Source organism: Oenanthe melanoleuca, chromosome 2 (assembly GCF_029582105.1).
Source record: "Oenanthe melanoleuca isolate GR-GAL-2019-014 chromosome 2, OMel1.0, whole genome shotgun sequence".
NCBI classification, from domain to species: Eukaryota; Metazoa; Chordata; class Aves; order Passeriformes; family Muscicapidae; genus Oenanthe; species Oenanthe melanoleuca.
Genome location: NC_079335.1, coordinates 85,826,992 through 85,854,625, shown reverse-complemented (window position 1 = coordinate 85,854,625; position 27,634 = coordinate 85,826,992). Strand labels below are relative to the sequence as shown.

The following is a 27,634-nucleotide window of genomic DNA, read 5'->3' as shown; positions in this document are numbered from 1 at the left end:
AGCAGAAGCAGCAGTGCATCCCCTTCCACCCTTGCTGCACACCAGCAGGTCCCTGAAGCCAGCTGGGCAGTATGAAGCAGCTCCTGCCACTCTTCCCAAAGCCTGCAAGCCCCTGCCATCAGGGCACTTTACCCCCTTCTGCTCTTTGCATTGAATCTCTGGCTCTTACTTTGCATGACCCTGGGGACCATGCCAAAACCATGGCATGCCAAAAGGTCAGAGAGTGCCCATCACTACACAAAGCTGCAGCATGAGCAAGAAGCAGATGCAGTTTACTGGGAAGGAAAGGAGAATGGAAGCCAGCTTTCGACTCCAGGCATGAACAGAGTAAACCTCAGAAGGAGCAGGTTTATTTTTAAGAATCTCTTAAGCAGATATCCAGGAATTTGGGCTACTAAAGCCCACCCACAGCATCATTTAGGCCAGCCACCTACAAAATCCAAATAACCAGCCTTAATAACAGCACACTGCTGCAATGCTCCCCCACTCCCAGAACTGATCTTCTCCTCACACTCTTTCCTGGGAGAGAAAACAGGAGCAGCTGGGGTGGGGATGCTGATGCGCAGCCTCTTCACTATCAGGGACATCCCACACCAGCTGCTCGCCTCCACTTTGGCTGAGTGAGAGACAGCATCTCAGCTACTTGCTTGTTTATTTTCCCTGCCAAAGGCAACCACTGGTAGGGCAAGAAATGGAAAACCAGGGAGCATTAGTGAGGTCTCTTCATTTCTGACAGAGGTCACTGATCCAGGCGCATCCTGAGCAGTCAGTGCCGGGGATGCAGGGATCAAAGGACGGCTCCAGGGGCTGCATCCTGCCCTGCAGAAGCACAGGGGCTCCCTGTTCCTTCCCACTGCCTGGACCAGGCACTCCTGTTAGGCCAGGAGTGCCAGCAATGTCATTTCCCCAATGAATTATTGCTGCAAAACATAGCAGAACAGTGTGAAGGAAATATTATATGGGCCTGACTATCAATATTGTGAATATTGACAAGAACTCCAGAACAATTTCAGAAATTTTCAGTGGTGACTACTTCAGTGTTTGGGTCACACACCTTGTATAGCATTGCTTAAGTTCTGCTTTTAAATAAACCCAAACCACTCAGTTTTATCCTTGGATTAACTCTTGTGGTTTTGTTTTTTTTTTTCCTATAGGGTCAGAGATTATTAAATCTATTTATTTGCTTCAAACCTCTAGATATAACCACTTAAAGCCTATATTTTGGGAACATGTGAAAAAATTAACTACTGATCTAGATCTTTCCTGAACTTGGTCCCACTGAGGTTCCATTGAGATCTCCATCTTTATCTTGTGGAATGGGTTGAAAATTTTAGTATAGCAACATTCCCTGGTTCAATAGAGCCCACAAGTTTTCCAGTGTGCATTTTCCCCTCTAGTTCACTTATACCCAAATCCTTAATACCCATATTTTAATGCTGTAATACATCTACATCAGACATGTGAGAAGAATGCTCCAGGATAGATTAATTTGTCCAATTTAGAGTTTGAAGATCTGATGAGCAACCCTGCAGCTAGAACACGTGTCATGTGCTGTATCACATCTGGCCCAAACTTTGCTGATCTGGCTTATCTGACAGAAAGGCAATCAGGTGCACACACTTTACTTGGGTCAGCTTTGTAGTGGGGCAACCTACCTCCATGATCACAGAGCCACAGGCCAAGGAAAAACAAGCCAATACAGTAATTAAAAATATTTATTTCTGAAGATATTTACCTTGATAGGCATAAGCATTTCCCAATTTCATACAGAAATACATAAAACATGCATAGACCAATATGGCCTACTTCAATGTGTATTCAACATGGTAAATATAATGAAGAACTTGTGTGAATATAAATACAAGACACAAAAATAAGCACATAAGATTCAACTTGTCTGCAAATTCAACAATGTGAACAAATTCACTGCTATAAACATTCACCCAAATATTAGCCTTTTGACTTAATTCAAAACAACCCTTTGTCTCAATGCATTTCTACCAAACAAGGCCCTGAATAAATCTTGCAACAGCCTCTGGTACATCCCCACTTCAGTGCATTTTTGGTAGCATGTAAGACACAACAACCTCTATTATTAGAACTTCAGTTGGCCAAATATCCTTGTTATGGGAAACTTAGTAGCATTCTCTAACTTTTATTTTGTGTTGAAGGGTCCTTTGGTATCCAAAGCCAAGGGACTTTGAGTATGCAAACAACCAGAGTGCCTAACCCACATTCAGATAACTCTGGTTGTACAAGTAAACTAGACTTCTGAAAAAAGGCAAAGGGTTGCAGCTGATTAGTAAAGGCAATAACAAGGTGTAAAAATACTCTAGCAGGAGTGCAACAAACAGTATGCGAGGTAGACATGTATATATGCAGCAAGTCCTGATTAAAGTAGCCCTGTGGCTTTCATTTTTGCATTTTAATCAAAAGGTAGAGTTCTTTGAAGTTTGTACACTCAGATCTTGCTTTCTGTCCTTGCTAAGCACATCTGTGAGGTTTTCCTTGCAAGATGCTTTTGATGTAGACCCCGAAAGCTGCTCAGTCGATGGGTAATATTCCAGGAGCAGTATTCAAATATTTCTTCAGACAGATGGCTTTTCATGTATGTTACTGCAGATTTCCCTTCAGCCCTTCTACCCATCCACCTGAATTCCAAAATAATAAAATCCTTTGTCTTTATATCTCCAAATACAGGATTTCCTTAGCATTTTGCTGTGCTGTGCAAACACTTGGACAGAGGGGCCCTTCGCCATCGTGGAATGTTGGAGTCAAGACAGAGTTTTGGTGATGCTTTATCAGCAAGTGTTGTGGAGAAGGATCCAGGTGATCTTCCCACTAGGATGCTTTCAGGCTTTCCCGGACGCTTTGCCTTTTGCTTGCCCTGTTGTGTTTGAGCTTTCGCCCTTTCTGGAGCTCAGCCTTCAGCTTTGCGATATTGAAGGAAGCTTTGATGCTGTTACCAATGGCTTCCAGCCTGCAAAAACAAGAAATGTACATTTAGCGTTGTGATAATCAAGATGCATTTCCAGTGTGAAAAAATTAGTTTTTGCCTAAATAAACCTCAGTCTAGATTTCTGCCATGGGATCTTAATAAACTGCTGTTTGCTATACCTATCTCAGAATTAGGTAACTTAAGATACTTGAAATGTTGTATTCATAATTTCAATGCAAACATTAAATTAAAATATTCACTCAGATATAGATGCCCTAGACTTCCTTAAGTAGCTAGTCAGGAGGTCTCCAGTGGCTTTTTTGTTTCATCTGTGTTGTTTCTTTTAGGTAAACCTGATCCTACTTGCAATGAATGAGTGCATTTTTCAAGTAAGTAAGTAAATCCCACTTTCAAAAAATTATTTAAGACTTCCAGAGCCTAGGTTTCATTCAATATCATAAGGTTGCCTGCTCCCATAAGTCCTGTTCTGTTTGTGAAAGTAGCACTAAAGAGTCTTCTTTAATACAGGCAAACTTCTGTATTCTGTACTTTTCCATGAGAATATGGCTGAGCACTGAACGCAAGAGGAGGAACGACAGTGAGCTGAGCTCAGCACCCATGTCCTCACAAGCTAAAAACCCAGAGCATGAAGAAAAGCCCTCAAAATATCCCCACTGATTCCTCCATAAGTCTCAAGCTGAAACCACCAGCTAAGCCCAGGATGACCCATAGGCAGGTGAACTGTGCTCTCTATTGCTGCTCCGGGGAACTACAACAGGATGAGAAGAAACTCACCGCTTCATCTTCCTGCTGTCAACAGGCTGTCGGTTCATGCATTTGGGTCCAGTGCAATTGCCGGCTTTGATGCGGTGCCGTGAGGTTTTCTCCACTGTGGACTGAGCCCTGTTAAAAGGGAAAAGGTGCTGCTGTTAAAAAAAAAAAAGCCAAGCCTGCAGTCCACAAGGTGAGGCATCTCATCAACCACTTCTCAAGGAATGTAATAAGCAATCTTTCTGGGCCAAGCCATGGTATGTATCACAGCAGTGGGAGCGCTCAGGTAGGAGGCAAGGCTTTGGGGAGAGTATTCGCTCAGCAAGTGCCAAAATGAGTAAGTGCACCACAATCCATCCCTTTCACATGCATTGCCTTTTAAAGAGTAGCAACAAGAGACGCACCAGAGATCTTTGCCTGCCTGGCAGAAGTTCAAACATTTCTTGTCCTTCTGGTTGGCACATCGGCATCTGCTGCTTGGTTCAGCCAGCATCTCCGGCACCATGTCCTTCAGTGATCTTCTGGGTCGAGAAGGGCCTCCGAGACCGTATGGAACAGTCTTCCTACGATCAAAGAAACAACATGAAAGTCATTCAAATAATTCTGTGGCTTCAAAACACTGTGGGGTATTTTGAACAATCTTATCAATGGCATTGATTGCATGAGTAAAGGTTGTGGGATTGGGAATGCCTCTTTAGTCACAGTTTCCATGTAAATGCTTCTGATGATACTGCAACACATTCATTAGCATGGCTACTGACAAGGATAATGACCTTTTAATTGTGATTTCACAAGGCTGTTGTGCCTCCCTGTGCAATAGAAAGCAATAAAAACCTCATCTCTTTGAACTTTGGCTACTGCCAATACTGAAAGAAGCAGTAAAAGTGAAGAACAGATCCTCTCTCGGAGGAAACCCAGCAGCAGAAGAAATCACTAGAGTCAGTGTTTGCAGCCTTAGGGTGAGCCTCTAGCTCGGTACTTTTTGGTGAGGAGAGTGTAGAAATGGATACTGTGCATAATCCTGTTAACACGTGGGACATGTTAATTTGCAGCACAGAGAAGTAAAAGGCAGTGAGAGCCAGCCGGTGTCAAAGTATTCTTTCTAACCTCCTAACTTGTCAGAAAGAAAACCACTCAAACTCAGGCTGGCAAAATCATGCCTTTGGCATTTTGTCTGCTTCTGATTCATAGCAAAAAGTATCCTGCAGCCTTTGCTGAGCAGCACCCAAAGGAAATACTGCTGCCCAGATTTTAGGAAGGCAGGTGTGTTAGGGCTATTAGGACCTATCTCCCCGATCTAGGTGGCCAAATCCTGCTTGCTTTCTTCTGGTAAACAGTCTCCTTGCTAAATGTGTCAGAAAAGTAGGAGCAGGAAGGCAAAGCAGTAGGAGAAACTGCAAACAACTGTTCCTTCCTCCCCTTTCCATCTCTGCAGGATGGCTCTTAATTTTCGCCCTCACACCTCCCTCCCTTTCTCCCTAACCCAAGCGGACCCCGGCACTGGGGAACTGCCGAAAGCCCTCCGCTGCACTCACTCGGGGGTGTTGATCCAGATGATGTCGAGGTGGCAGAAGTAGACGCACTCCTCGTCCATCAGCGAGGAGCAGGAGCAGCGCCGGGCGCGGCGGTGCGCGGCGGCGGGGGGCGGCGCGGCGTCCACCTCGGCTCCGGGGGCTGCAGGAGGGAGCGGCACAGCTCAGACCCGGGGCAAGGCAAGGCACCCGCGCATCCCCTCCCGCTGCATCCCTCGGGCAGCCCTCCCGGAGCCCGGCTGCCCGGGCGGCAGCCGACCGGCACCGGCACCTACCTGCCGGCAGCAGCCCCGGGCACAGCACGAAGAGCAGCGAGACGATCATGTGGCAATAATCCATAGCAGACGGAGCGGGGCGGATGGAAGAAGAGAGGGGGAACGGGGTAAAAATCAATAAAAGGCGAGGGAAAAGCGGGGAAAGTGTCTCCCGGCGTGCGCACGGAGCGCCGTGGCGGGTGCCCTGCGTGGCGCGGCTCGGTGCGCCCCGGCGCGTCTGGCTGGCGCGGCGGTCCCCGGCGCCCTTTTATAGCGAACCCCCATGGAGCGGGTAAACAGCCCCGGCGCTATTTTATCCCGAGACAATGTTATTCTCCTATTAGTCACCGCGAGGCAACGTGCGGGCCGAGATAAGGCCGGGGCTGGAAAGGAAATCGCCTGCAAACTTCAGAGCGGGGGGCGGCGGCGGCGGCGGCGGGAGGGGGGGCCGGGGGCGCCCGGGGGCGGGGAGGGGCGCCCGCGGGCCGCCAGGGGGCGCCCTGCCCGCGCCGCACCTGAGGGCGGCCCGGGCTCTGGGATTCGGGAATGCAGGAATTCAGGGATTCAAGGCTTCGGGACTTCAGGGCTCTAGGATCCACCTGCTGCTCGTGCTGCTGCCCTGGGGAGAGCCCAGCAGTGGGACACGGGGGTCCTTTACGCGGGAGGATGGATGCCTGACCGCGCTGGGCCCTGCCCTGCTCCCCTCAGACCCTGCCGGGTGGGCTCGGGGCTCTCAACAGGTTTGGGTTTGGTGGAGCATTGGGGTAAAATCTCCCTTTTCTGCCGTGCACACAGTGCGCTTTAGGTGTGAGCAGGTGTGTAAAGCCAGGTGGGGAGGGAAGGAGGGAAGATCTGTGCCTACCCTTCCCCTTTGGCTCTCACCACTAATTCTGGCAAGGTCTTTTTTCTGGCATGTTTGTGTTTTCTGTCGAGGAGCAGTGTGGAAGCCGGACACTGGAGGAGTGGCTGCAGCAGTGCCTATATCACAGATATAAACATGCATGGAATCCACAGAGCTCCCAACTGAGGCGACCAGCCCCTGACCGTAAACTTAAGTGAACTCAAAATGCCTGTGATCCGCTCTGGAGCCGTCGTTCTGCAAAGCGTGCCAGTTTCACCTATGATAAATAGATAAGACTCTCTTGGTATTTGTGGTATTTCCGTGCACTGTGCTGTAATAATAGAAATGACCTTGGATATCACAAAGAGCGGGACTGTTAAGTGCGAGCTGCATTGTGGTCTGGCAGGTGAATGGCCAGTTTTTTAAAGTATCAAATTATACTGTGCTGCTGTATCATAGCGGACAGACTGTCTGCAGCCGTGCTGAGTCAGAATAAAAAGATCCATTTAGCTGGTATCCTCTCTGCCACAATGGCTGTTAGTAGATGGTATGAGAAGGTGTACAAGAAAGGAATGCAAGTGGAGACTAATCCTTTCCTCGGTGTAACCTCCGAAGTGTAGGGGCTTTCCAGGCAATAATGAACATTCAGACCATTATGCTGAATAAACACCAGTGGCCCCATCCTGAGATGGTCATATCTATTTATCAAAGGTATTCTAAAAACTGCCTTGTAAAACATCCATGGGTGGAGAAAGCTGGGTTATACAATTTATTTTTTTTTCACACCTTTCCAACGTGGGAGTCTATTTTCCAGAGCAGGAATTATATCGTCTATATCTAATACATTGTGTATTATGTCTCCTTGTGCATGTAGGGCAGGACTTACCGGAATGCCAATGTATCCGTACATGTGTGTGTGAATTGCTGCCGTCGTGATAAGAATCTGCCAGCAGAGGTCACACAGCTACATACAAAAAGAAATCACAGCCCTCTGAAGTAACGAACTTTATCAGTGTCCTAGAGTTAGGAAAGAAACTAGGTGACTTTTTTTTTTTTTTTTTTCCTTTCTCGGTATTAAAAAAAAAAAAAAAAAAAGCAGTTGTGGGTTGAAAGATAGCAATCGTTCTGTATTGAGTACAAATATGCATAGCCTTTCCAGGCCTGTCAGTTAAAGACTGTCTTTCATGCCAGTGCTTATTTAGATTTTTTCCTGAGATTCCATTTTCTAAGATGTGCACTTGGAGCCAAAATGACTCACATTGGTGTAAGATATTTTCAGCTTTGTCAAAATTCCTAGTTAGAAAGTATTTTGTTAGCTGACAAAAACACCATGCATGTTTCCTCTGAGTAACAAGGCACAAACATATCGCAGGCACTTCTGAAGGTGGTGTTCTTTTCTACTTTCTTTTTTTAACAACAACATCTTCAGCAATTTTTCGTAAGAATTCATAAATATTATTGTTGTCAGAGATCCATTTCCTCTGATTCAGCGATTTTTGATAGCTCCGCTTTCAGATCTTGAGACTAACCAGAATCAAGCTATACTTGTTCCTTGAGTAATGCAAAAACAAACTTACGTTCAGTTTGTAACCAGTGGCCTTGGTGGGTCGTTTCAGGCCACCAGCATTGCCAGGCCAGGAGGTGGGTTTCCCCAGGAAGGTGTAATCCTGACTTTTGCTTAGACACTGGGAACTACTGGAATCATCTTTGTGCCACGCAGAAATACCCTTTGGGAATCAAAGAAGGAAAATTTGCTCACTTTAAAGCTCTTTAAAGGAGGAGTCTAACAATAAGGGTCACGATAGGGGCCTTATAAGTTCCGCTGGAGAGGACTAAACTTCGGCTAGCAGTCAGTGTTTGCAGGATGGAAACACAAAGTCAAGTGCTCCACGAGTAGTCCTGGTGCATGCCAAGCTGGATCACCCCAAGAGCTGGGAAGTTTGCAGCATATTTGCACTGCTGCCCATGTGGACAAGGGTGGAAGCAGCAGCTGAAGCTGGCTGCTCCTGCAGCAGGCTTTGTCCCTTTCTAGCTGGAGCACCTGGGGCAGCTGCCTCTGAGACATTGTGTTACAGGGCAAAATCTCAGCTGGCCAGCCAGGCTGTGGTTCTAACGTTCCAGCTGGAAAAGGCCATGGCACCGACTTTTCTAAAGGACATTTTGTTTAGTGTCAGAAATGTGAAATGCCTGCTTATCAGCAAAACAATAAAAGGAGATTGTAGAACTGTGCCTTTCTGTCTAGGGAACAAGGGGAGCAACATGCTGTTTTCTGCAGATTTGAAACACTATTCTCAGTTAAGTGAAGGTTGTATAACTTGTACTTTTACTTCCCTCACTGCCTCTCTTATACCTTACTTTCCTCTTAGAGGCCATCCCATCTGCCCATGCCCCTTTTTATACATGGTGCAAATTTTTTACATAACATGCAAGTCAAAGAACTAACTATGCCATCCAGAGGCTTGGGGAGTGGGTTCATGCAAACCTCATGAAGTTCAGAAGGGCCAAGCACAAGGTCCTGCATGGGGATCTGGGCAATCCCAAACCCAAGTACAGGCTGAGAGATTAAAGGATTGAGAGCAGCACTGAGGAGAAGGACTTGGGGTATTTTTCACCCAGAGGGTAGTTGAGCAGTGGAACAGTCTCCCAGGGCAATAGCCACAGCACCAGCCTGACAGAGTTCAAAAAGTGTTTGGACAATGGTCTCAAGCACATAGTATGACTCTTGGAGTGTCCTGTGCACAGCCAGGAGTTGGACTCAATCATCCTGATGGGTCTCTTCCCATATTCTCTGCATATTCTGTGATTGTGTGATTCTGTGATACTGGGATTCTGTGATTCTGTGACTGGGGATTCATAAGAAGCATCATGTGAGCTGTCAACATACACTTCCAGCCCCTAAATTCAGCCATATTCTGAGCTGCATCAAAAGCAGTGTGGGCAGCTGGTCAAGGGAGGTGATTCTGCCCCTCTACTCTGCTCTGGTGAGAGCTCACCTGCAGTGCTGCATCCAGCTCTGGATCCCCAGCACAGGAAGGACATGGACCTGTTGGAGCAAATACAGAGGAGGCCATGAAAATGCCCAGAGGGCTGGAGCACCTCTCCTATGAAGACAGGCTGAGAGAGTTCTTCAGCCTGGAGAGAAGAAGGGTCCAGGGAGACCTTAGAACAGCCCTTCAATACTTTGAGGGAGGCAAGAAAGCTACAGAGGGACTTTTTACAAGGGCATGTAGTGATACAACAAGGAAGAATGGATGTACACTGAAAGGAGGTTGAGTTTATAATAGGAAGAAATTCTTTACTGTGAGGATGGTAAGGCACTGAAACAGATTTCCCAGGGAAGCTGTGGATGCCCAGTCTTGGGAAGTGTTCAAGGCCAGGTTGGATGGGGCTTTGAGCAATCTAGTCTAGTGGAAGGGGGCTTGGAACTGAATGATCTTAAAGGTCTCTTCCAACCTAAACCATTCTAGGATTCCATGATAATTTGAGCTCTTGGAAATTACCTTATTCTCACCACTCAGCCCCATAATGTATTTCATTCTCCTTACAGCTGTGAGAGTCCTTAGGCAGAAGTTTTATTTCTTGCAAACCAACTTTCTTAATTTCTTTCCATCTCCAGTTAGTGAGGTTTAGCAGAGGACGTTATTGTGCCTGTCTCACAATACACTTGTGGACTTCTTACAATGCTGTGGAGAGGAGTAAGGACAACCACTGATCTAGCAACCTCAGCCCTACCTGTTTGCAACATCAGACCCAAATGGATCCTATCCAATATCACCAATGATAATTTTCTCTCCAAAATTCACTCCACATACAGAATTGCATTTAAACTAGGCAGGAAAGTTGCACCTATATGATCCTTGATGCAGGAAAGCCTCTGTCAGAAAGCTCTTCCAGACTATGCAGATCCTGACACCATGTATCCAGATACCATTTAAAATACAAAAATCAAACTCCGCTTAGAGCTGAAATAGATAAGAAAACCAACTTTACTGAGCAAAGTTCATAGTTTCTCCCAGGGCTAAAATTGTTATTGCCAGAAAAACAAGTAAGAGGGTTTGCAGAGATTCAGGTTTCAGAGGATGAAACCTGTTGTGAAACCTTCCTCCCACTTATACTTTCCACAACAAAGAACTGCAAGCAACAGGAAAATATTTCACTGGAAGTAAAGTCATCTTTAAAATGAGGGAAACATCAGGTGGGAAAAGGGAAAGGCTTAAATAGCCTGGGAATAAAGAATTCATGTAACTTTTAGGTGAGAGTTAACAGGAACTTCTCCCTTACTTCAGCTGTCCATTTCTGCCATGATATTGCAGAAGAAAGAGTGTCCACTTCCCACTGAAGTGAACCACTGGAGGCACATGGCTGCCCCCTGTCCCAGCAAGTTGTAGCAGTTCCTGCTGTTTTCATCTTTTACTTTGCATCTGCTCTTGTGCAGGAGCAGCAAACCAGGAGCACGGTAAAAGGATATGCTCTGTGGGTGCAATATGGGCAGGTGACCTGAGCCCTCCCACCCAGGCCTTGTGAAGGTGACAGAGGTGCCTGGTACTGCCGAGGGTGTGTCCTGTGAGGTGCCAGGGTGGCTCAGGTGGGTGATCGTTTCTGCTATGGTAGCTCAGGAAACCTGCACAGAGAAGTCCCAAAGGAATTCAATCCATAGCCTTTTGGTGCTACAAGCAATTTGTACTGTGGTGCTTAGGTTGGATTTAAATTTTTAATTGATCGAATTCTCATGTTATTGTCAACATAGGTTGAAGTTAAAAGGCAAAGACCTTACTTCTGGCCCAGAAAATCTTAGATTAGGAAGTATTCTAAGGAAGGAGTACTCTGCCTTATGCCTGGTCTCTTGCAGACACATCCACTGTCAGCCATGTCAGACACAAAATGCTGGGTTGATGCCACAGGACTGTGATATATTCTCATAGCTATGCTTGGACTCTTGAGCTTGCTTTGGGAAAAAAGAAATATATCTGCCTGGTCTTCAGCTCCATATCATCACTCAAGTTCAAAATACAAGCAGCATGAACTATGTTTTCTAGAAGTGTGAAAATGTATCAATAATCAGCCTCTTGAGTTATGCAAGTAAGGATTTAATTGTATAAAGATTAACATCGATAAATACAAGAGATTAGTGCAAGGACTGCAACAGAAGGCTTTAGGAAAAGAAAGGAAAATAAGAAACAGAAAGCATCACTTGTAGAAAACCAGATCTAGTTTTATATACAACCTCTTCTGTGAATACAGCAGCATATGACAGAACACTTATTTGCAAATAACAGTTAGTGGAAAATGTGCTTTATTGGGTTTGTTTACTTACTTCTTGGCAAGTCTGGCTTACAAGGAACTCAAGCCCAATGCTTCAAAATAGAAAATCTTCTGAAGAAAATCACTAAGAGCAGTTGCTTTAACTGATACCTTGCTCCTATCAACAGAGCATTTCAGAGTTTCATGTTCTTTAATAACAGTCACTTTCCCATGACCTTGTAAAAAACATTTCTTGACATGACATGTTGAAAAATCAGTGATGCCGTCCCAGTGTCCAGAGCTGGGAGTTGAAGCATGGAGGACAGTACTTGTGCCATCAGACAGCAGATATGGTTTCTAAATTAGATTGACATCTTGGTTCACCTGATGTTTGAATTGCCCTCTGGAGTAGGGAAAAGGGCATAAGGTGCTGACTGTCCTAAATTTAGGCACCATCCTCTTCTTAATGTCTAGAGATAGCTGGGGATGAATCCAAGTTGATAACTTGTCCAAGGCCCTCTCAGAAACTGCTGTGGGAGTGGAGAAATGAGCTGAGTTCCTCAAACCCATGTCCTGTATGTTGTCCGCTACATTATCAGCCTTTCTAGTACGTAGAGGTTTGTTTATGAAAACTGACTTTTTTTTCTGTTTTGATTTGTCCCTCATAGAATTGGATTTTATGTTGCTTTGTTCAGAAAAGATACTTGTGAGATCTTCCTGCAGTTTGCTTGGAGATCAGAGATGCTTCTTTGAATTAATTAAGATAATTGACTTTGATGCCTAATTTTTCCATCTGTCATGTGGCCTGCTCCACCTTTGAATGAGTCTCCAAAGACTCAAATCAGTAGATTTCTGAGAGCTGTCTGGCTCTACCCTTTCCTGTCCATAAAAGCCTTGCTGAAATGAAGGTAATTAGAAAAATGCATTGGTCCAAGGATGATGTTCAACTTTCTTCACATCAATTCCTTTGGAACGTGTAGCCCCTCTGTGACTGCTTTGGCCCCTCTGTTTTGAGCCTGGGATTCAAAGAGTGGGTTGACCAGTTCCAGTCTTCTCTTTCTGAGAGAAATTACTATGGGCTGGGAAACACCATGGGTTTAGATGTGGCCTGAGACATGGGTGTGGGCTTGTTTTTCTCCCACTTCAGGTACTTGCTTTGTTCCCAAACCCCTTAGCACCACGCTTCAGTGCCTGGAAGATGGACAGGAAAGTAGCCTCATTATAGGCCAGTGCTTCTAGCACTAAAGATATACTTGTCCATTTGGGCTATGCTTGTCTTTTTTTTTTTTTTGACCAAAGTATATTTTGCATGTAGATGAAGTGTTGATCATCTCTCTCCTGCTGCAGTTCCTAGTCTTCTAGGAATTTCTTGCCCTTTTTTCTCCCAGGAAAAGACCACTTTGTGAGGAAACATTGCACTAAACATGCTCCAGCTGTTTCTTGCACCCGATCTCAGCTTGAACAAATGACACCGAAATCTAACAGAGGAGAGAAACTCTGGACTAGCTACAGTTATTTAAAAAAAAAAAAAAGAAAAAAAAAATCAGAAACTTTCCTTCTTATTTAAAAAGGGATAATAAGAGGAACACCTCTTCTTTTACTTAGGACATATAGATATTAAAATATATATGACTGAGGCAAAATGTGGGCCACACAGATTCAGGGTTTGTTATGGCAATTACTCATTGGTGACACTGACAAGGAGATTTTGTGACCTGTCAAGGCCAAGAAAACAGGAATAGCAGCTTGAGGATAGATGATGCCCCAGCACTGAGCTAAGATCACTTTACAGTCTCCACCTCCTGCCTTTAGTTGCAAGAGTGAGCCTGTTCTGCAGTGTGCATGCCACCTGTGTCATCGGCACTGCCCCAGCACACCACCAAGTGCCTGGGAAATGTGTGGGGATGAGCACCACAGCAAGGCAAGGGGCTATAAATGTCTCCAGATTCCCATGAGCAGCTAAAAAACTAAGATGCCTGGCAGGGCTCTATGTGGATATTTGACATATATGACAAAGAGCTTATAGGAATGAGGCCAGCATTTCTGGCTGCTTTCACTACATGTCCTTGAGGCATGTCTCTGTTATGAATTTTTCAGCAGCCATTTCCATTTTGACTTCTTGTCAGAGCCTGAGCTGGTGCCCCCAGTAACTCCACTGCAATCTTGGTGCCTGCAGCCAGACCTCTCTGTTCTTACTGTTTCAAGCAGGTTTACTTGCTATGTCAAGAACAGGCACGGCAGTTTCCTCAGTTTTCTCTAGGCATTTAGCATTGTAGTTGTAGGCATTCAGCTGAAATGGAGGAAACCTCTGTAGGAGAGGTATGCCCTGGGACTTGACTCTGATGGTGTAGGGTGGTGCAGAGCAAATGCCAGTCTGTGCTCGTACAAAGTTTGTGGATGGTGAAGACTTTTCTGCCATTGCTACCAGCACTGTATATGCAAAATCCTTTGATAATCCTGTTCCAATTAGCTGAGTTGGAATTACCTGTTACCATTGGCATAACTGTATGTGAGCCTTGTGTATTGCTTTCCAGCTTCAATTCTCCCCAACATTTACCATCTCTTCACAGTTTTTAGTAAAATCTTCTTCCATATTCTACCTTTCCTAACAGGATTATTATGTAAACCGTAGATTTGGTTTCAATTTCAAGAGGAACAACCAGCTTCCTACAATGGATCTAGGATGAATCTTTTGAAAATAGAAATATATCACACAATGTAGGTCAAACCATCAGCTGACAGAACAGCTCAGCTTTCTTCAAATTCTTGCAGATATAGTTCCTTTTTCAAGTGAAAAGCATCTTTCTGAAAAACTAAGCTGGTTCAACACCATCTGAAACAGAGTGAAAGGAGTTTCATTTTAGTTTTAGGAGGGCAGAATTGTAAGGAGGGTTCAAACCTGACAAAGTTTAGCATTGGGCTTTCAACACATTTCAGTGATTAACTATCCATATAGTTATATTCCTAGTTTTTAAAAGAGTTTTTAAATCACACTTTTCTCTAGGACAATGAAACTTAATTGGGAGGATATCCAGGCAAAATGCAAAGAAGAGAAAGGCCTCCTTTCTCAAGAATTTTGATCCTGACACCAAGTTTTTAAACTTCACTTCACCACCGGTTAGCAGAACTGTCTCTTTTCCCAGAAGAATTGGAGCTGGCAGTAAATTTGAAAATGTGTTATTTTGTACAATGCAAAGGAGATATAAAGCTGTTGCTTCCTTTGATGATTCAAAGAGTTTCCCTCTTTGAATTGGGCATATGACACAGCACAAGTCTTTGTCTGTTTCTCTGCAGCTTGCTTGTTTCCCTTGGCAAAGTGGAATCAAAAGCATCGAGGCAAAGTGATCCTCTCAAAATCCACTTATCTTGATGGGAAAGTGGTGTAAGATCAGGCTAAAAAGAAATCCCCACTTCCCTTTTCTCAGGAAATTACACCATGTTCCTTAGCAGATTTGTGTTTCATTTCCATCCACTTACCCTTGTTATAAGAATAGGAAGAAGCAGAGCACCTAAGGGCACCCTTTGCTGCCATTAGTATTCACAATTTTTCCACTCTTTCACTTAATAGAAATATAATTTTTGACACTTGAATGAAATAACATCCTGTTTTCCGTGAAGTTTGCTTGGGATTGTGTAAGATATTTCTTCCAATGAGAAGGTGGGATTTCCAACAGTGGTAGAAAAGAGAGACTTTTACTGGAAGCAATCATCTCTGCATCTCTGGGAAAACCTTACCATGTGGTTTCAGTATTTAATGGAGGCTTGTAAGAAAGATGGAGAGAGGCTTTTTATGAAGTAACATGACACTACAGGTCCAGTAGTGACAGGACAAGAGGCAGCAATGATATACTGCAAGGGTAGAATTAGATTTGGCATAAGGAAGACACTATTTATGGTGAGGGTGGTGAGGTGTTGTTTGCCTGGAGAAATGGTGAATGTCCCAGACCTGGAAGTGGCAGGGAAGTGGATGGTCTTAAAGGTCCCTTTAAACCCCAAACATCCTGTGTTTCTTTGTGTTTCTGTCTTCAGCCAGGCCTTGTTTGCTGTGTCACCATTGCCATGTGTGCTGTACAGAACATAAACGGGTGAAAGCTTGGTTGCAGTAAAGGGGCTGGTTCTTGGACCTTGCAAGTGGCTCTGTAATGTGAGAAATGCTGGGAAATCAGCAAGTGGGGCCAGCACTGCCCTTGTCCAAAGCTGCAGCCAGGAGGGCAAGGAACTTGCCCAGCTGTAGTGGAAGACTTGCCCAGAAGAGACCAGTTCACAGGATCCATGGAACTGGAGATCTGTCTCTTCATCCTCCTTCTGAGGAACACAGCAGGTGAATTGCTACCTTGAAATAGTGAACCTGCCAAGCATTTCCTTGTAGCAAAGTACACTGTAGCAAAAGGAGGCACTGATTAGTGCATGCAATAGAAACTGCTCTGCCAAAGCCTTTTTTTTTTTTTTCCATTTTTCATTTCTTTAGTCTTATCAGCAAGGGCATGGTTTTCTCAAAGGTTATTTGACAGCCCAGAGTCATGAAGCAAACACACTGGTCCCCAGCATAAGAAATACAGCTAAGCAATGAAGGAATTACAAAGTGCTGCATCTTCTCTGCAATATAACATTAACACTTGAGTTAGTCCCAGAGCAACACAAACCATAAAAGTGGTATGGAGGACAAAAAAAATTAAGGAGTCAAGCCTTAGAACAGGGCATAAGAAAGAAACATACATTCATCAAGGACCATCCAAGAGAGACAGTTCCAACAGAAGATCCATGTAGCTGCTGGAATTGCAAGGTCCCTGCTGCAGTGCTCATTTGAGCAGGTAACCTGTGCTCAGCAGTGTCAACTGCATGACCAGCTCCACTGGCTTTGAGAATGTCTTTAAGCTCATGCTCAAGTGTCTGCAGCATCAGATGCATGTCCTTTCGTGGGATGCCAGTACAGGACGAAGTGCAAGTGACAGAAGGATTTCAAACATCTCTTGGGGTATTGGATTCTTGGGAATACTGAGAAAGGAAAGTCATGTTTCTGAGCTCACAGGTGCATATGGTCACCCTGCTGAGGCCACTCACCTCTTGTGGAGTGTGCCACTGTTATAAAAAATCCAAAGCTCAGGAGCTTAATTGAGCAGAAGACATTTCTCCTTTTTTTTTTGGAGCTTACATCTTAGTCAAATGGGCTTCAGGAAATATTTTCCTTCATTCCATTTAGATCTGTCAGAGCGGTTTAGTGATGTTTTTTTGCATGTCTGAGGATGTTAGAAATATTAGACAGGATGCTGTTCTGGATCTTAAAAGTGGCCATTGACATTTCTTAGGAAGTATCTCCCTGGTCAGGGAGACCACATTCAGGAAAATATCAACTTGGAAGTGCACATAGATCCAGGGCTTGTCTCCAGTTTCTATTATGGAGAGGTACTTCATTATAATAACGACCATCAGTGATGCAATAAACTTCATGACACATACCCTGTGGCATAAAACAAACAAAACCACCTCTGCCTTTGTAGACCTAGCAATTATTTTTAAAGTTCGTGCTTGGGAGGGGCCAGCAACAGGTTTATAGTCGAAAAAGAGGTTGCTAAAGAAAAAAAAAGAACAGTCTGGAAAGAAGAAAACGAGAAGGTGGTAGGAAGATATATGAATCTGTTTTCTGAAGGTCCTAGTTCACCAGATTCTGGAGAGGTAATCTGAATGCAAGGAGAGGAGGTAAGGTGGTTCAGTGCAGGGAATCAATATCACAACTCAGTATCAAGTTTCCGAAGTAAGTGAGTTCGGAGGAGAAAAGAGAAATAGATTTTTCCCCAGTAGTTCTGGCCTGGAGAGGCTGCTTAGCTATTCAAGACTAAAAAGCTGGGATTCTGTGGATGACCACAACAAGCAATTACTGAAATCTTCTTTTGCTTAACAGCTAAAAATTGAGGCTGAGACTTTCACCAAAAAGTGCCTAAAACAAATTGCTGATAAACTGAGCACGTCTTGCCTGGATTATGGAGATACCCCAATTAAACTGATTCTTTTTGCTGTGGACTGAATTTCCCCTCCCTGAACTTTTGCCCACAGCTTTCCCTCCCCGACGGCTTCCAGGCTTGCATTTATTGTTCAAACGAATCAACTTGTTTTGATAGGGAAATTTGAATGCTGAGGCTCTTTGCTTTAGTGATAGGCGCCGTGCTACATGGTTATTGTTGCGGGGAAGAGCCGGAGCTGGCCGCGCTTACGTCTCCTGCCTCACTACAGCCCGAGTGCCTCTAGGTGGTGCCTGGATCTGCCGCCTGGTGCCAGGAGCCGGGAGCAGCTGCCTCGGGCCGGCTCTGCTCAGCGGGAGATGCCTCCAGTCGCATCGCACATCCCTCCCGGCGCGGCCGGCAGCAAAGCTGCTCCTCTCTCTCAGACAGGGACACTCAGCTAGAGCTGGAAGGATCCCTCCACAGCGATAGGCATGTGTACAGTTCATCCAGACCTCACACACGGGCTTCATCCAGACCTGACTGACACACCCTCTCTCAAAGCTGCATCCCAAAGAAAACCACCAGTTGTTTTGCTTTGAGGATGCTGGAAAGGCACGTCCTCTAGAGAATTTGTGTCTATAAGGAAATGTAACCGACTTTATACCCTTCAGGCTTAAGTGTTAGAAGAGAAACATAAAGTAAGCAGGCTCATGGGTCACCAGCAGGAGCAGGTGCCTATTTCTTTTCTGCTCTGCAGCCTATTTTGCTAGCCTAAGCAGTGTGAAGAGTGTGGTGTGTTTGGCATGTCTCTCTAATAGAGAGACCTGTGGAGCAAAGGATGCCATGGAGGGTATAGAGCTGTCTCTTGTTATTGACTATGAGGACATTATTAAGGGCAATATTGTGTGAGGACAGTATTAAAGATAGGAAATAAAAAACTCCACTGAATTTGTTAGGGTGTAGAGTGAGTGGTTCTTAGTTTCTCTTTACATCTTTGAGGTGAGGGACATCCACCAGAGAGGTTCACAGCCTTGGTATGGTCACACAACTATTCAAAATGCATTATGCAGCTAGGAAGCAGAACAAATTCTTAATTAGGAATACAGGACCTGCCTTGGAAGGCTTGCTATTAAAAACCATCCTTTTGAGTGGAGTGACAGTGCCTGTATTTAGTATAGGGGCAAAGAATTCACCCTTGGGCTTTCTACTTGTCCCTACAGGTTTCCTTTTGCTTGCATGTAAGGAGTGAACAAACCTGGAACCAAGAATGAGGTGCTGTCACAGATGGATGGACATCTGAGAAGGGTCATCTCATGAGTTCAGCCAGAAGCAGGACATGCCTAGCTGGAGGAGGGGGTACATCTTTGACATGCACTGCTCTCCTGAGAAGGCTGAGGGATTAGCCCCTGGATTTGTTTTTCAGATGATCCCATACTAACAGCTTTGGGTGGATTTGGTCTGGCTTCTCCACACTGAGTCCTTTGACCTTTTAATCCTCCTGAAATAACCAATTCCTTCCCTGCCTCTGTCAACTGCCAACCCCACCAGATTTCCTTTTGTTTTTTTTCTCCTTGTACATGTTTTAGGAGCTTGTTGCAGCTTTCCTAGTGGGCTGGGTAATTAGGTGGCAGCTCTGGCTCTTTCCTCCCACTGGACTGTACCTGTGGCTGTGCTTATTTAGGAGTGCTGCTGGACAAGGGTGTTAGATTTCCAATTTGAAAGTTTTTCAGGGCTAAACCCAAAGTCTGGCTTTTATGATAAACAAAAACAAATATCTCTGACTTCCCTTATTTTAACCTCTTTGTCCCTCATTGCAACTGGCAGGCCCAAAGGGTTATGCAGCTCTAAAAGAGGAAGAAAATAAGCCTGTGGAAAAGAAAAGAAAATTACAGCTGGTAAGTGAGGCAAGATATAGCCATGGTGTGGATGGGAAAGGGAGAAAAAGAAGAAAGCTGGAGAGAGCTCTGGGAGGAGAGGCTGCAGAGCTGGTCACATAGCTGAAGTGAAATATTTTAAGGACCTGGAATGTGGGGGAGGTGCAGAACCTCCTGGTTACTAAAAGCTGTGTGAGAATGTCTTTTACAGGCCCAGATTCAGCTCACATTGTTTTGAGGCTCTGAAAGAAGCAATGGCAGCTCCATAGGGAGGTTCAGCTAGCTTTAGCCAGAGGAAGGGTGCATGCTGTGTTTGTTCCCTAAGATGGATAAGATGCTCTGTCTCCAGCCATGTCCTGCTGTCTCCTTGGCTTCCTCTGCCATCAGTGGCTGAAATAAGAGGATCACAAGTGGCTCTTTAAAAGCATTTCACACTGGTGCAGGAGAGGAAAAATTAGTCCATAGTTATTCTTCTGGACAGGCAGGTCAATACACGTCTGCTGTTCATCTTCAAACTCATGTGTAGAGGAAATGCTGGGGATGCTCAGAAAATGGTGAGGTGCCCTGCAAGACATAGGTATCTGAGGTCCTTGAGAATTAACATTGCCTTTAAAATTATGTATATACTCAAGATTTCCTCTCAAGAAAGATGGCTTTATCATGTTGGAATTGGAAAAGTCCTTTTCAGTCATCACTCATGATCACCTTGTACAAAACTGAGTGAGTTCTTGGTGGGCTGACTACTAGGTGACAAAATATACAGGTGTTTTCTTGGCTCTGGACAGGAAAAGGCAACATTCTGGGGACTCAGCTTTCTCCCCTTCTCTTCCAGGGAGAGTTTTTTGAAGAGGGAATGTATAGAAAGGAAGTTGAAAAGCTGAGGACATCAGCTGCTGTCAGTGTCTGATGCTGCAAGAGCCAAATGCAGAGGAGGAGGAGGAGCACGGCAATGCCTGATCCAAACCAATACAGGGACATTCACCTGAGGGATCAGAGAGGAACAGAGTTATCTCAGTAGCTCATCCCACACCCCTACACAAGGACACCACTGCCAGACTTGAAAAGGTGTGGATATTTCCCCACACAGCCCAGGAAGTTTGTTCACTTACCTTCTACAAATAAAACTCTGCCAGGGTCACGGTTTCTGAAGTTTACACTCACTTTCCATGAGAACAAAGGAAGAAACTAGTTCTCACACTCCTTTGCACACCTGTGAAGGATGATGGCATAGATCTATAGACATCATACTGCAGACCTGCTATATGACCAAGGTTTTGGCCTTAATCATGTGTGATATATAGGGAAATAAATTCCATTTGAATATATACAAGATAAAATGAAGCCTTTTCACACCTGTCCCCATGTCCAGTGACATGTTTAAATGAAAAACAAAACAAAGTACAGCATGGAAAAATCTTCACAAAAAGGTCCTAAGACAGGATGCTTTTTGCTAGTCTGATTCTTAAGGGGCATCTGTATATGGAAAAAACCAGAAACTTCTACAGCCTCTGCACCAAATACTGTTAAAGTAAGCATTGTAAATATAACCCTGAGCACTGTTAGTATTGAAAAAAAAATCCCAAAAAATCCAAACCACTGAAATTTTGGCAAGTCTTTGAAGTCAAAACCCAAGAACAGCTGAGCTGCCACAAGGGCCTTCAGTGGGATACTGAAGAGTTTGTGTCAACCAATGGTTGGAAAACCAAAAAAATACATAAGATTTTAGGTCAATTCCTTCTCCTAGGAGTTGTCTCACCTTGCTCGCCCTCATCCAGGGCCCAGGTGCTACACTGCATCCCCTTCAAATCCCCTGTCATTCTGCATGCCTTGTTATGGGAAGGGTATCATGATGCCACAATCCCTTTCCACAGGCATGGACACCTGTGCTGTGTTAGATCAAAAGCCACCAATGTCAGCCCAAGGCAGATTCCTAGGAAGAAGTAGGAGAATTGAGAAGGAAATAACATGAGACACCCCCATGAGTCACAGAAGACTTCCTGAGCCAGAGGGAGTGCTTCTGAATGTAGTAGATCTCTGTGGATTCCTATTCCACTGAGTTACCTAGTTTTCAGAATATGGATGAGCTTTCTTGTTCACAGCATCTAACTGCCAGTTGCTGTGGCTCACTTGTATTTGGTGTGAAGGAAACATAGCCTTTAGTTCATTTTCATTCTGGTTTATGATCCTTAGTTCTTGTCATGGAGGATCCTTACATCCCTCCCTCCTGAACACACAAGGTTTTACACATTCCTTTCATCACCCCACAGTCCTTCCTACCCTATGGGGACTGTTTTCCCATTCTCCTGTGCTGGTATAAATCAGAAGTAGAAAGTATGCAGAGGCTGTACAGGAAGCATGGAAGAAAATATGTGTGTGTGGTTTCTTAATGTAAACTCTGGTGTACCCCTGCAATTTGACCCTACATCTAACATAAGAGATTTCCTAATGCCATCTAAAGGTATTTGGTGCCATTAGTAACAGAGCATTAAAGCAGTGATCTTTTCTCACCTGTCTCCAGAGGGAAAAGAAAACAGGGACTTGAATGCTAAATTCTGTTTTCTGAGCTTTGGTTTTAGAAGTGTTCAAATTTATATCCTGTAAGTCCATGCTCACCCAGAAATTCAGTGAATTCAGGGGAAACAACCGGTCTCTGAACAGCTGTTAGTTTGGTTTTGTGTAGTTCAGAGGATATTATTAAGATAATAAATTTCCATAGAAACTGCTACTGCAGCATTTTAAGTTTTTTTTTCTTCCCCAAGAGGAAAGTTATGCAAGGCCCTGGATGATATCAGCACATCTGGACTGCTCAGAGACTGGGGGGGTTTAATGGAAAGAGGAGATAAATGATAAACAGCAAAGAAACACACGGTTCTCTCAGCTTGGGGCAAGTGGTGGGATTCTGGAGAGAGAACTATAAACTCTGCCAGCACCAGGAGGGCCCTGCCTGGTTCTTTGTTCTCCAAAAGGGTTCTGTGCTTGGCAGCCATCACAGACAGCAAACAGCTGCTGATTGCCACAGTGGGAAGTGCAAGGCCAAGCAAACTCGTGCATGATTCCAGCACTAAACACTCACTCCATAGCTACGGTTTGTATTTTTGCTCTCGGGGATCTGTGCAGGGAGGGGTTGTTCCCCCTCTTGCCTAAGTAAGAAGTATTGCACAACAGGCAGGTGCTGGATGCCTTGGAGCAGCTTCAGCTCGATTTCCTGCTGATAGGAAAACCATGGGATGTGCAGGCAGGTGGAGGGGAGCCTGCAGTGGCCCTTGCACCTCACAGCTACCACTGTGTGATTCTATCCTTTCAGTGCCTTCAGATGCAAGCCAGGGCAGCAGCTGCTTCCTCTTTAGCTTAGACACTGGCAGCTCATAACCACAACTTCCATAGCAGGTTCACAAGGCTTCAGGACACGACTGATGGTGCAGGACGGACCTCCCTCTGGCCTGCTGGTAAAACCAGATCTGCTCATTCAAGTGTAAGTGTTTCACAGTTTAAAAAAGAATTGCTTTCATATAAATTTCTGCACACATCTTCACAATATGGGGCCACCTCTTAAAGACATAATTAGAGGTCAGATGTTAATGGACAATCCATGTCTTCAAATGTAATTAAAAGCACTGATACAAAACTTCCTGATACAGAAAGTTCCTGTGCTTGGCTAAACTTTCAGGGGCTGGTCACTACTCTCAGGAGTAGAGTTGCTTAAATCATGCTGATTCATAATCCTCTGCAAGAGAAAAATCAATGCTGGAGTGCTTTGCTTGTGTAACGACTTCTATTAGTGAGCCTGGAGTGTCTCTTCAATGAGATAATACCAGGCAGCTAAAACATGTAGAGAGAGCCTCCTGAATTAATTATGAATCAATTTTTATCCTTTTAATATTCTTGCTTACAAAGGAGTTCCTGTATAACATATTGGCCTTTTTCTCTGCCAGTTCACCTCTTTTTTGGTCTTTGGTCTTGTTCCTTTGTGCTCTCCCAGAGTGGTGGTGGGAATTACAGCAAGAACAGGCTGTTGATGAGCTCTGCATAAACTGAGACATACAAACTTGTCATTAAAGTATGCACAGATAGAGAGAAGAAGAGAGCAGAAGGAAATGGCTAATACCCTTGCAATGACAAAAATAAGAACTTTCTATCAGTCTTTCTCTGTGGCTTCAGGTGGCCTGGCTGAGTGAATGGGAGCTGGCTTCTCCCATGCCTGTTGCACCTCCTCTGTGGCTTTCCACCCAGCTTTCCAGGGATGAAGTGATTTGACAGGATTTGGTAAAATAAGCAATTTCATTTACTACCTTGCAAGACATGAAGAGTTCAGGACTGAGTAATGATAAATCATGGTGTCTCTTTGAAGGGTTAACCTCATAACTTGGGCTGTGGCAGCATGGGTTAGGTCTCCTCAGAGACAGCCTGGACTGTCTCTGGAAAAGAGCACAAATTTTGGGGTTTTTTGCCTTTTCTCAGCAGGATAACCTGTACCCCTAAGCTGACTCCACACTCTATGGGTGTGTCTACCCCAGGTAGATTTTTCCAGTGTACTGGCACCATTCACCAGCCACATCTCCTTGCAAATTCTATGTTTCACAAATTAATCAGGAAAAATATATAAATAGATAGGCCTGACCTCCTATTCTGCTTTTCATAGGCCACTGTACTCTGCCTCAGCCCAATGAACTAACCCGGGCTTAGGAAGCTTATTCTGCTCAATTTTTTGTTTTGAGAAATTGAGTATATGCTGAAAATTAGTACCTGATGTACACATGGCTTGCATGTGTACTATTTGACTATGTCTTAGTTTGCTTATTTATAGATGATTAAATACAAAAATAGATTAAAGCATTTGTATGCCTGAAAATATGTTTTGGATGGGGCTGATAAACATCTTTTCATATGTTATTTTAATAGCAGTAAATATCTAGAGATATGCAGAAACCAAGAGTTCCAATGGAAGAGGTTTCAACAGCAGATGCTGAACACCGCTACAGCAGGCCTTATGCTTAAAATCATAATTAAAGTGACTTAAAGCTCCTAATATACTGATGAAACCATTATTTTTCTCTGAGACTTCTAGATGTTTCAGTGTCACTTGAACTCCAAATGTATCTGTTTATTTGATAAATAATTTGTTGTATTCTCTTCTCCCAGCTGCCCCTTTTTCCATGCAGCCACATCCTCCCTCTCCTTGACCTGGGCTATCATCCTGTAGCTTTGCATTTGCTGCACAGGAATCCCCTCTCCCTGAGCTCTGAGTGTGGCTGAGAGTCCTACCAAGGGCTCTGCTTCTCCTCAGGAGGTGAACTGCATCCATCAGCCTGCTGTCATAAGCCATGGTGTCAGATAAAGTGTCCAGCTGGAAAGGGAGGAATGCTGCTTTTCCCAGCAGAAAATGCCCACCCACTCCAGGGGCTAAATTGTGTCTAAGGCCTGTTTGTGCTGATGTTTTCTATCATAGCAGTGCTCTCACAGGGTGCAGGTGGATGAAGCATTTTGAGGCTTGGGGCTGTCCTGCACTCAGAGGCAATTCTCAGAAATGACCCCAAATATTAGAAATTATTCACATACTCCTCAAAACGTGATGTTTGATCTGGGATCAGTTCTTTGCCCAGGAAGCAATGTTCTTCTCTGCATTTGTCCCTAAGTGAAAGCTGTTACTCATGCAAACCTGTCCTTTCCTCAGTCAATTTGATGCAGCAGAAGTGATGACAGCTTACACAAGCAGTCTTCCTGGCACATGGAATTTTTTCTGAGTAAGATAAAGAGATACATCATTTTGGGCCTCTGATCTTTGGAAACTGCTCATGTACTCCACTCTTAATGAGCAGGCTAGGGAGGCTTTCCCACCTCTATCTTAATATAAAGAAAATGTTTAAAACAGCCTTTTTGTTCTCAGCAATCCAGAAAGAAGCACATTTTCAAATTCGTGCCCACGTTAGATTATTTATATCATTACAATTGGTCTCCCCATGGAATTTGTTAGCATGTTGTTGGCTATTTTCATCCTCCACATGAAAATGAATCCACTGGGTATGGCAGTGCTCAGTTATTATGAGGTTTTTTGATGAAAGACTTAAATTGCATCTGAGAAATACGAATTACAGGGTCTAATGTCCCCCCAGAGGTTTAATTTAATACACAAAAGGAGCTGATTACTCCCTACTGAGGTCATTACACGGAAATATTTTTTCCAGCAAACAGAGTAATTGGGACCAGTGGAGATTGTTTCCCCTGCCCCTCTCAAGAAAAAAAGGATGGGTCAATTTTGGCTGCCTCTGCAGGTTCATAAGTTTTGTGAGTGATCATGCCTGAGATGAATTTTGTTGTTGTTGTTGTTTCTATAAGGAACAAAGAACACGTGAGAGCCCCTACTCATGTACAGGTATTGCTGGATATGGTGGCCTCTCACCACCACAACATGGCACTGCAGGAAACCACTGAGATCCAGGTCCCCACAAACCTGGGTACCCAAACCCGAGTGCCAACACCACCTCCTTGCACCATGAAACCCTTTGGAATGCAAAACCCCTCACAAAATGTAGTGGGACAGTGAGAAGAAGGGTGCTCTCCCCAGAGGCTGCCCTCGTCCTGGGTGCCTGAAGGAGTTCATGGCCAGGGTAGCTGGCTGCCTCTGGACAACATCATGGAGCTGATCCCACCCCATCTGCTGTCCCCATCTGCTGTCCCCCTGTGACTGCTCTCTGGATATCTGAACTCAAGGGCTGGGCAGTGTAAGGCAGATCCAGTAAAGTCCCCACATACCCATTTAATTCCAGGATAAACAAACATGTGCTGAGGTCACCCCCAAGTTATGGCAGCGTGGGAGCCAGAGGGATGTTGGCAGGTCAGGCCACAGGGTCAGGGAAGATGATCCCACCTCAGCCCCTGGTACAGTACCATTAACCTCAGCAGCTTCTGGGCAGTTAAAATTTAAACCCTTGCATAAGTGGTTTGCTGAACCAGTGCCAGAAAGATCAGTGTCTTGCAGGACTGAGCCCATTAATTCTCACTCTCTGAGAAGTAGCAGGGGGAACAGATGAGCCAGAAAACTAAACAGCTTTGGACTGTTTGATCCAACTAGAGAGGCAAATTCCAAAGTCGAAGAAACCTCACAGGCTTTTTAAAAAAAGACAAAGGGACTTCAGGGTTTTCATGCCATAACCATGCTTGGGGCTGTGGCAACCATAACTTTGCATGGATGCAGGATATTATTCATCATGCTGATTTGTAGGCACAAATTAAGTGTATCACTGGTGGGAAATTCAGCCTCTTATTTCTAACTGGAGAAAAAAGTTTCCTAATACTCCATTTTTATTTTTTTTTCTCTCAATCTCCTACTGAAGAACAAAGCACTCAGTAGAACAGGCAGCCAGGAGACACACTCATTTCCCTGAGTGCCACTAAACTTCTTTAATGGATACAGATGATAACAAGTATACTAAAAACAAGAATAAAATGATGACTCAAACAGAAGTAATACACTTCCAAAACAAGGCTCTCAACCACACAGGTTTCTCCCAGTGCGGGGAGGCTGTGAGAACAAGCAGGTGACACTTTTTAGTCACGTCACTTAACTGCATGCCTGGAAAGCACTTGGAGCTGCTGCTGGTGGGGAGGACTCTGTCAGACCCTCTGCAGAGCATCAACACTGCACTTCAGTAAAGGCTTTCACAATGGTGTAGATGGAACCATTCTTTTCCCCCAGGGTTTTAGGCACTGGATTCTTTCAAGAGCCATTTAATTATTTCGTTTTATTTCTGCTCAATCTGTATAGGAAGGCTTAGTAGAAGGACTGTTCATTTTGACAAGATTCCTCAGGGAAACTTCAAGACAAAATAGCAGTAATTTCTTCCACGTATAACTCACCAAGAAAAATAGCAGTGGAAATAAAGGGGTAATAAAATGGAAGATTATATTTTAAAAGCAATTCCTTAATACCAATGCACAGTGAATATATTTAATGTCATAAACATTGGTTTACTTAGGGAAGACATGAGGAAATGTCAGGAGCAAAGAGACTCATAGAGCTAAATTGAAATTAAAACTGGCAAGTGTAGGAGGAGAGGGGAGGGAGGGGGAAAGAGAATCCCTCTAGTGGGAGTCCCATGGTCCTGATGAAGACTTGATAGCTGTATCCCAGCTGTGTTTCCTGCTGGTAGGGCTGCCAAAGCACCTGCTAACCTGGTGGCCTTACTGGCTTTCTCTCTCCTTAGAGGGAGACAGATGAAGCAGAGACCTGCAGATAAATACACACAT

At 44.5% G+C, this 27,634-nt stretch overlaps 1 protein-coding gene across 1 annotated transcript; it reads right to left on the bottom strand.

Moving 5' to 3' along the window:
- Window positions 1-1,697: 1,697 nt before the first annotated feature.
- On the bottom strand, window positions 1,698-5,863 carry EDN1 (endothelin 1). Its single transcript, XM_056485553.1, has 5 exons — window positions 5,517-5,863; window positions 5,245-5,383; window positions 4,114-4,272; window positions 3,734-3,841; window positions 1,698-2,980 (listed from the first exon to the last, which is right to left on the bottom strand). Exons 1-5 carry the CDS (start codon window positions 5,578-5,580, stop codon window positions 2,842-2,844), a joined length of 609 nt encoding a protein of 202 aa, XP_056341528.1. The 5' UTR covers window positions 5,581-5,863; the 3' UTR covers window positions 1,698-2,841.
- Window positions 5,864-27,634: the final 21,771 nt, after the last annotated feature.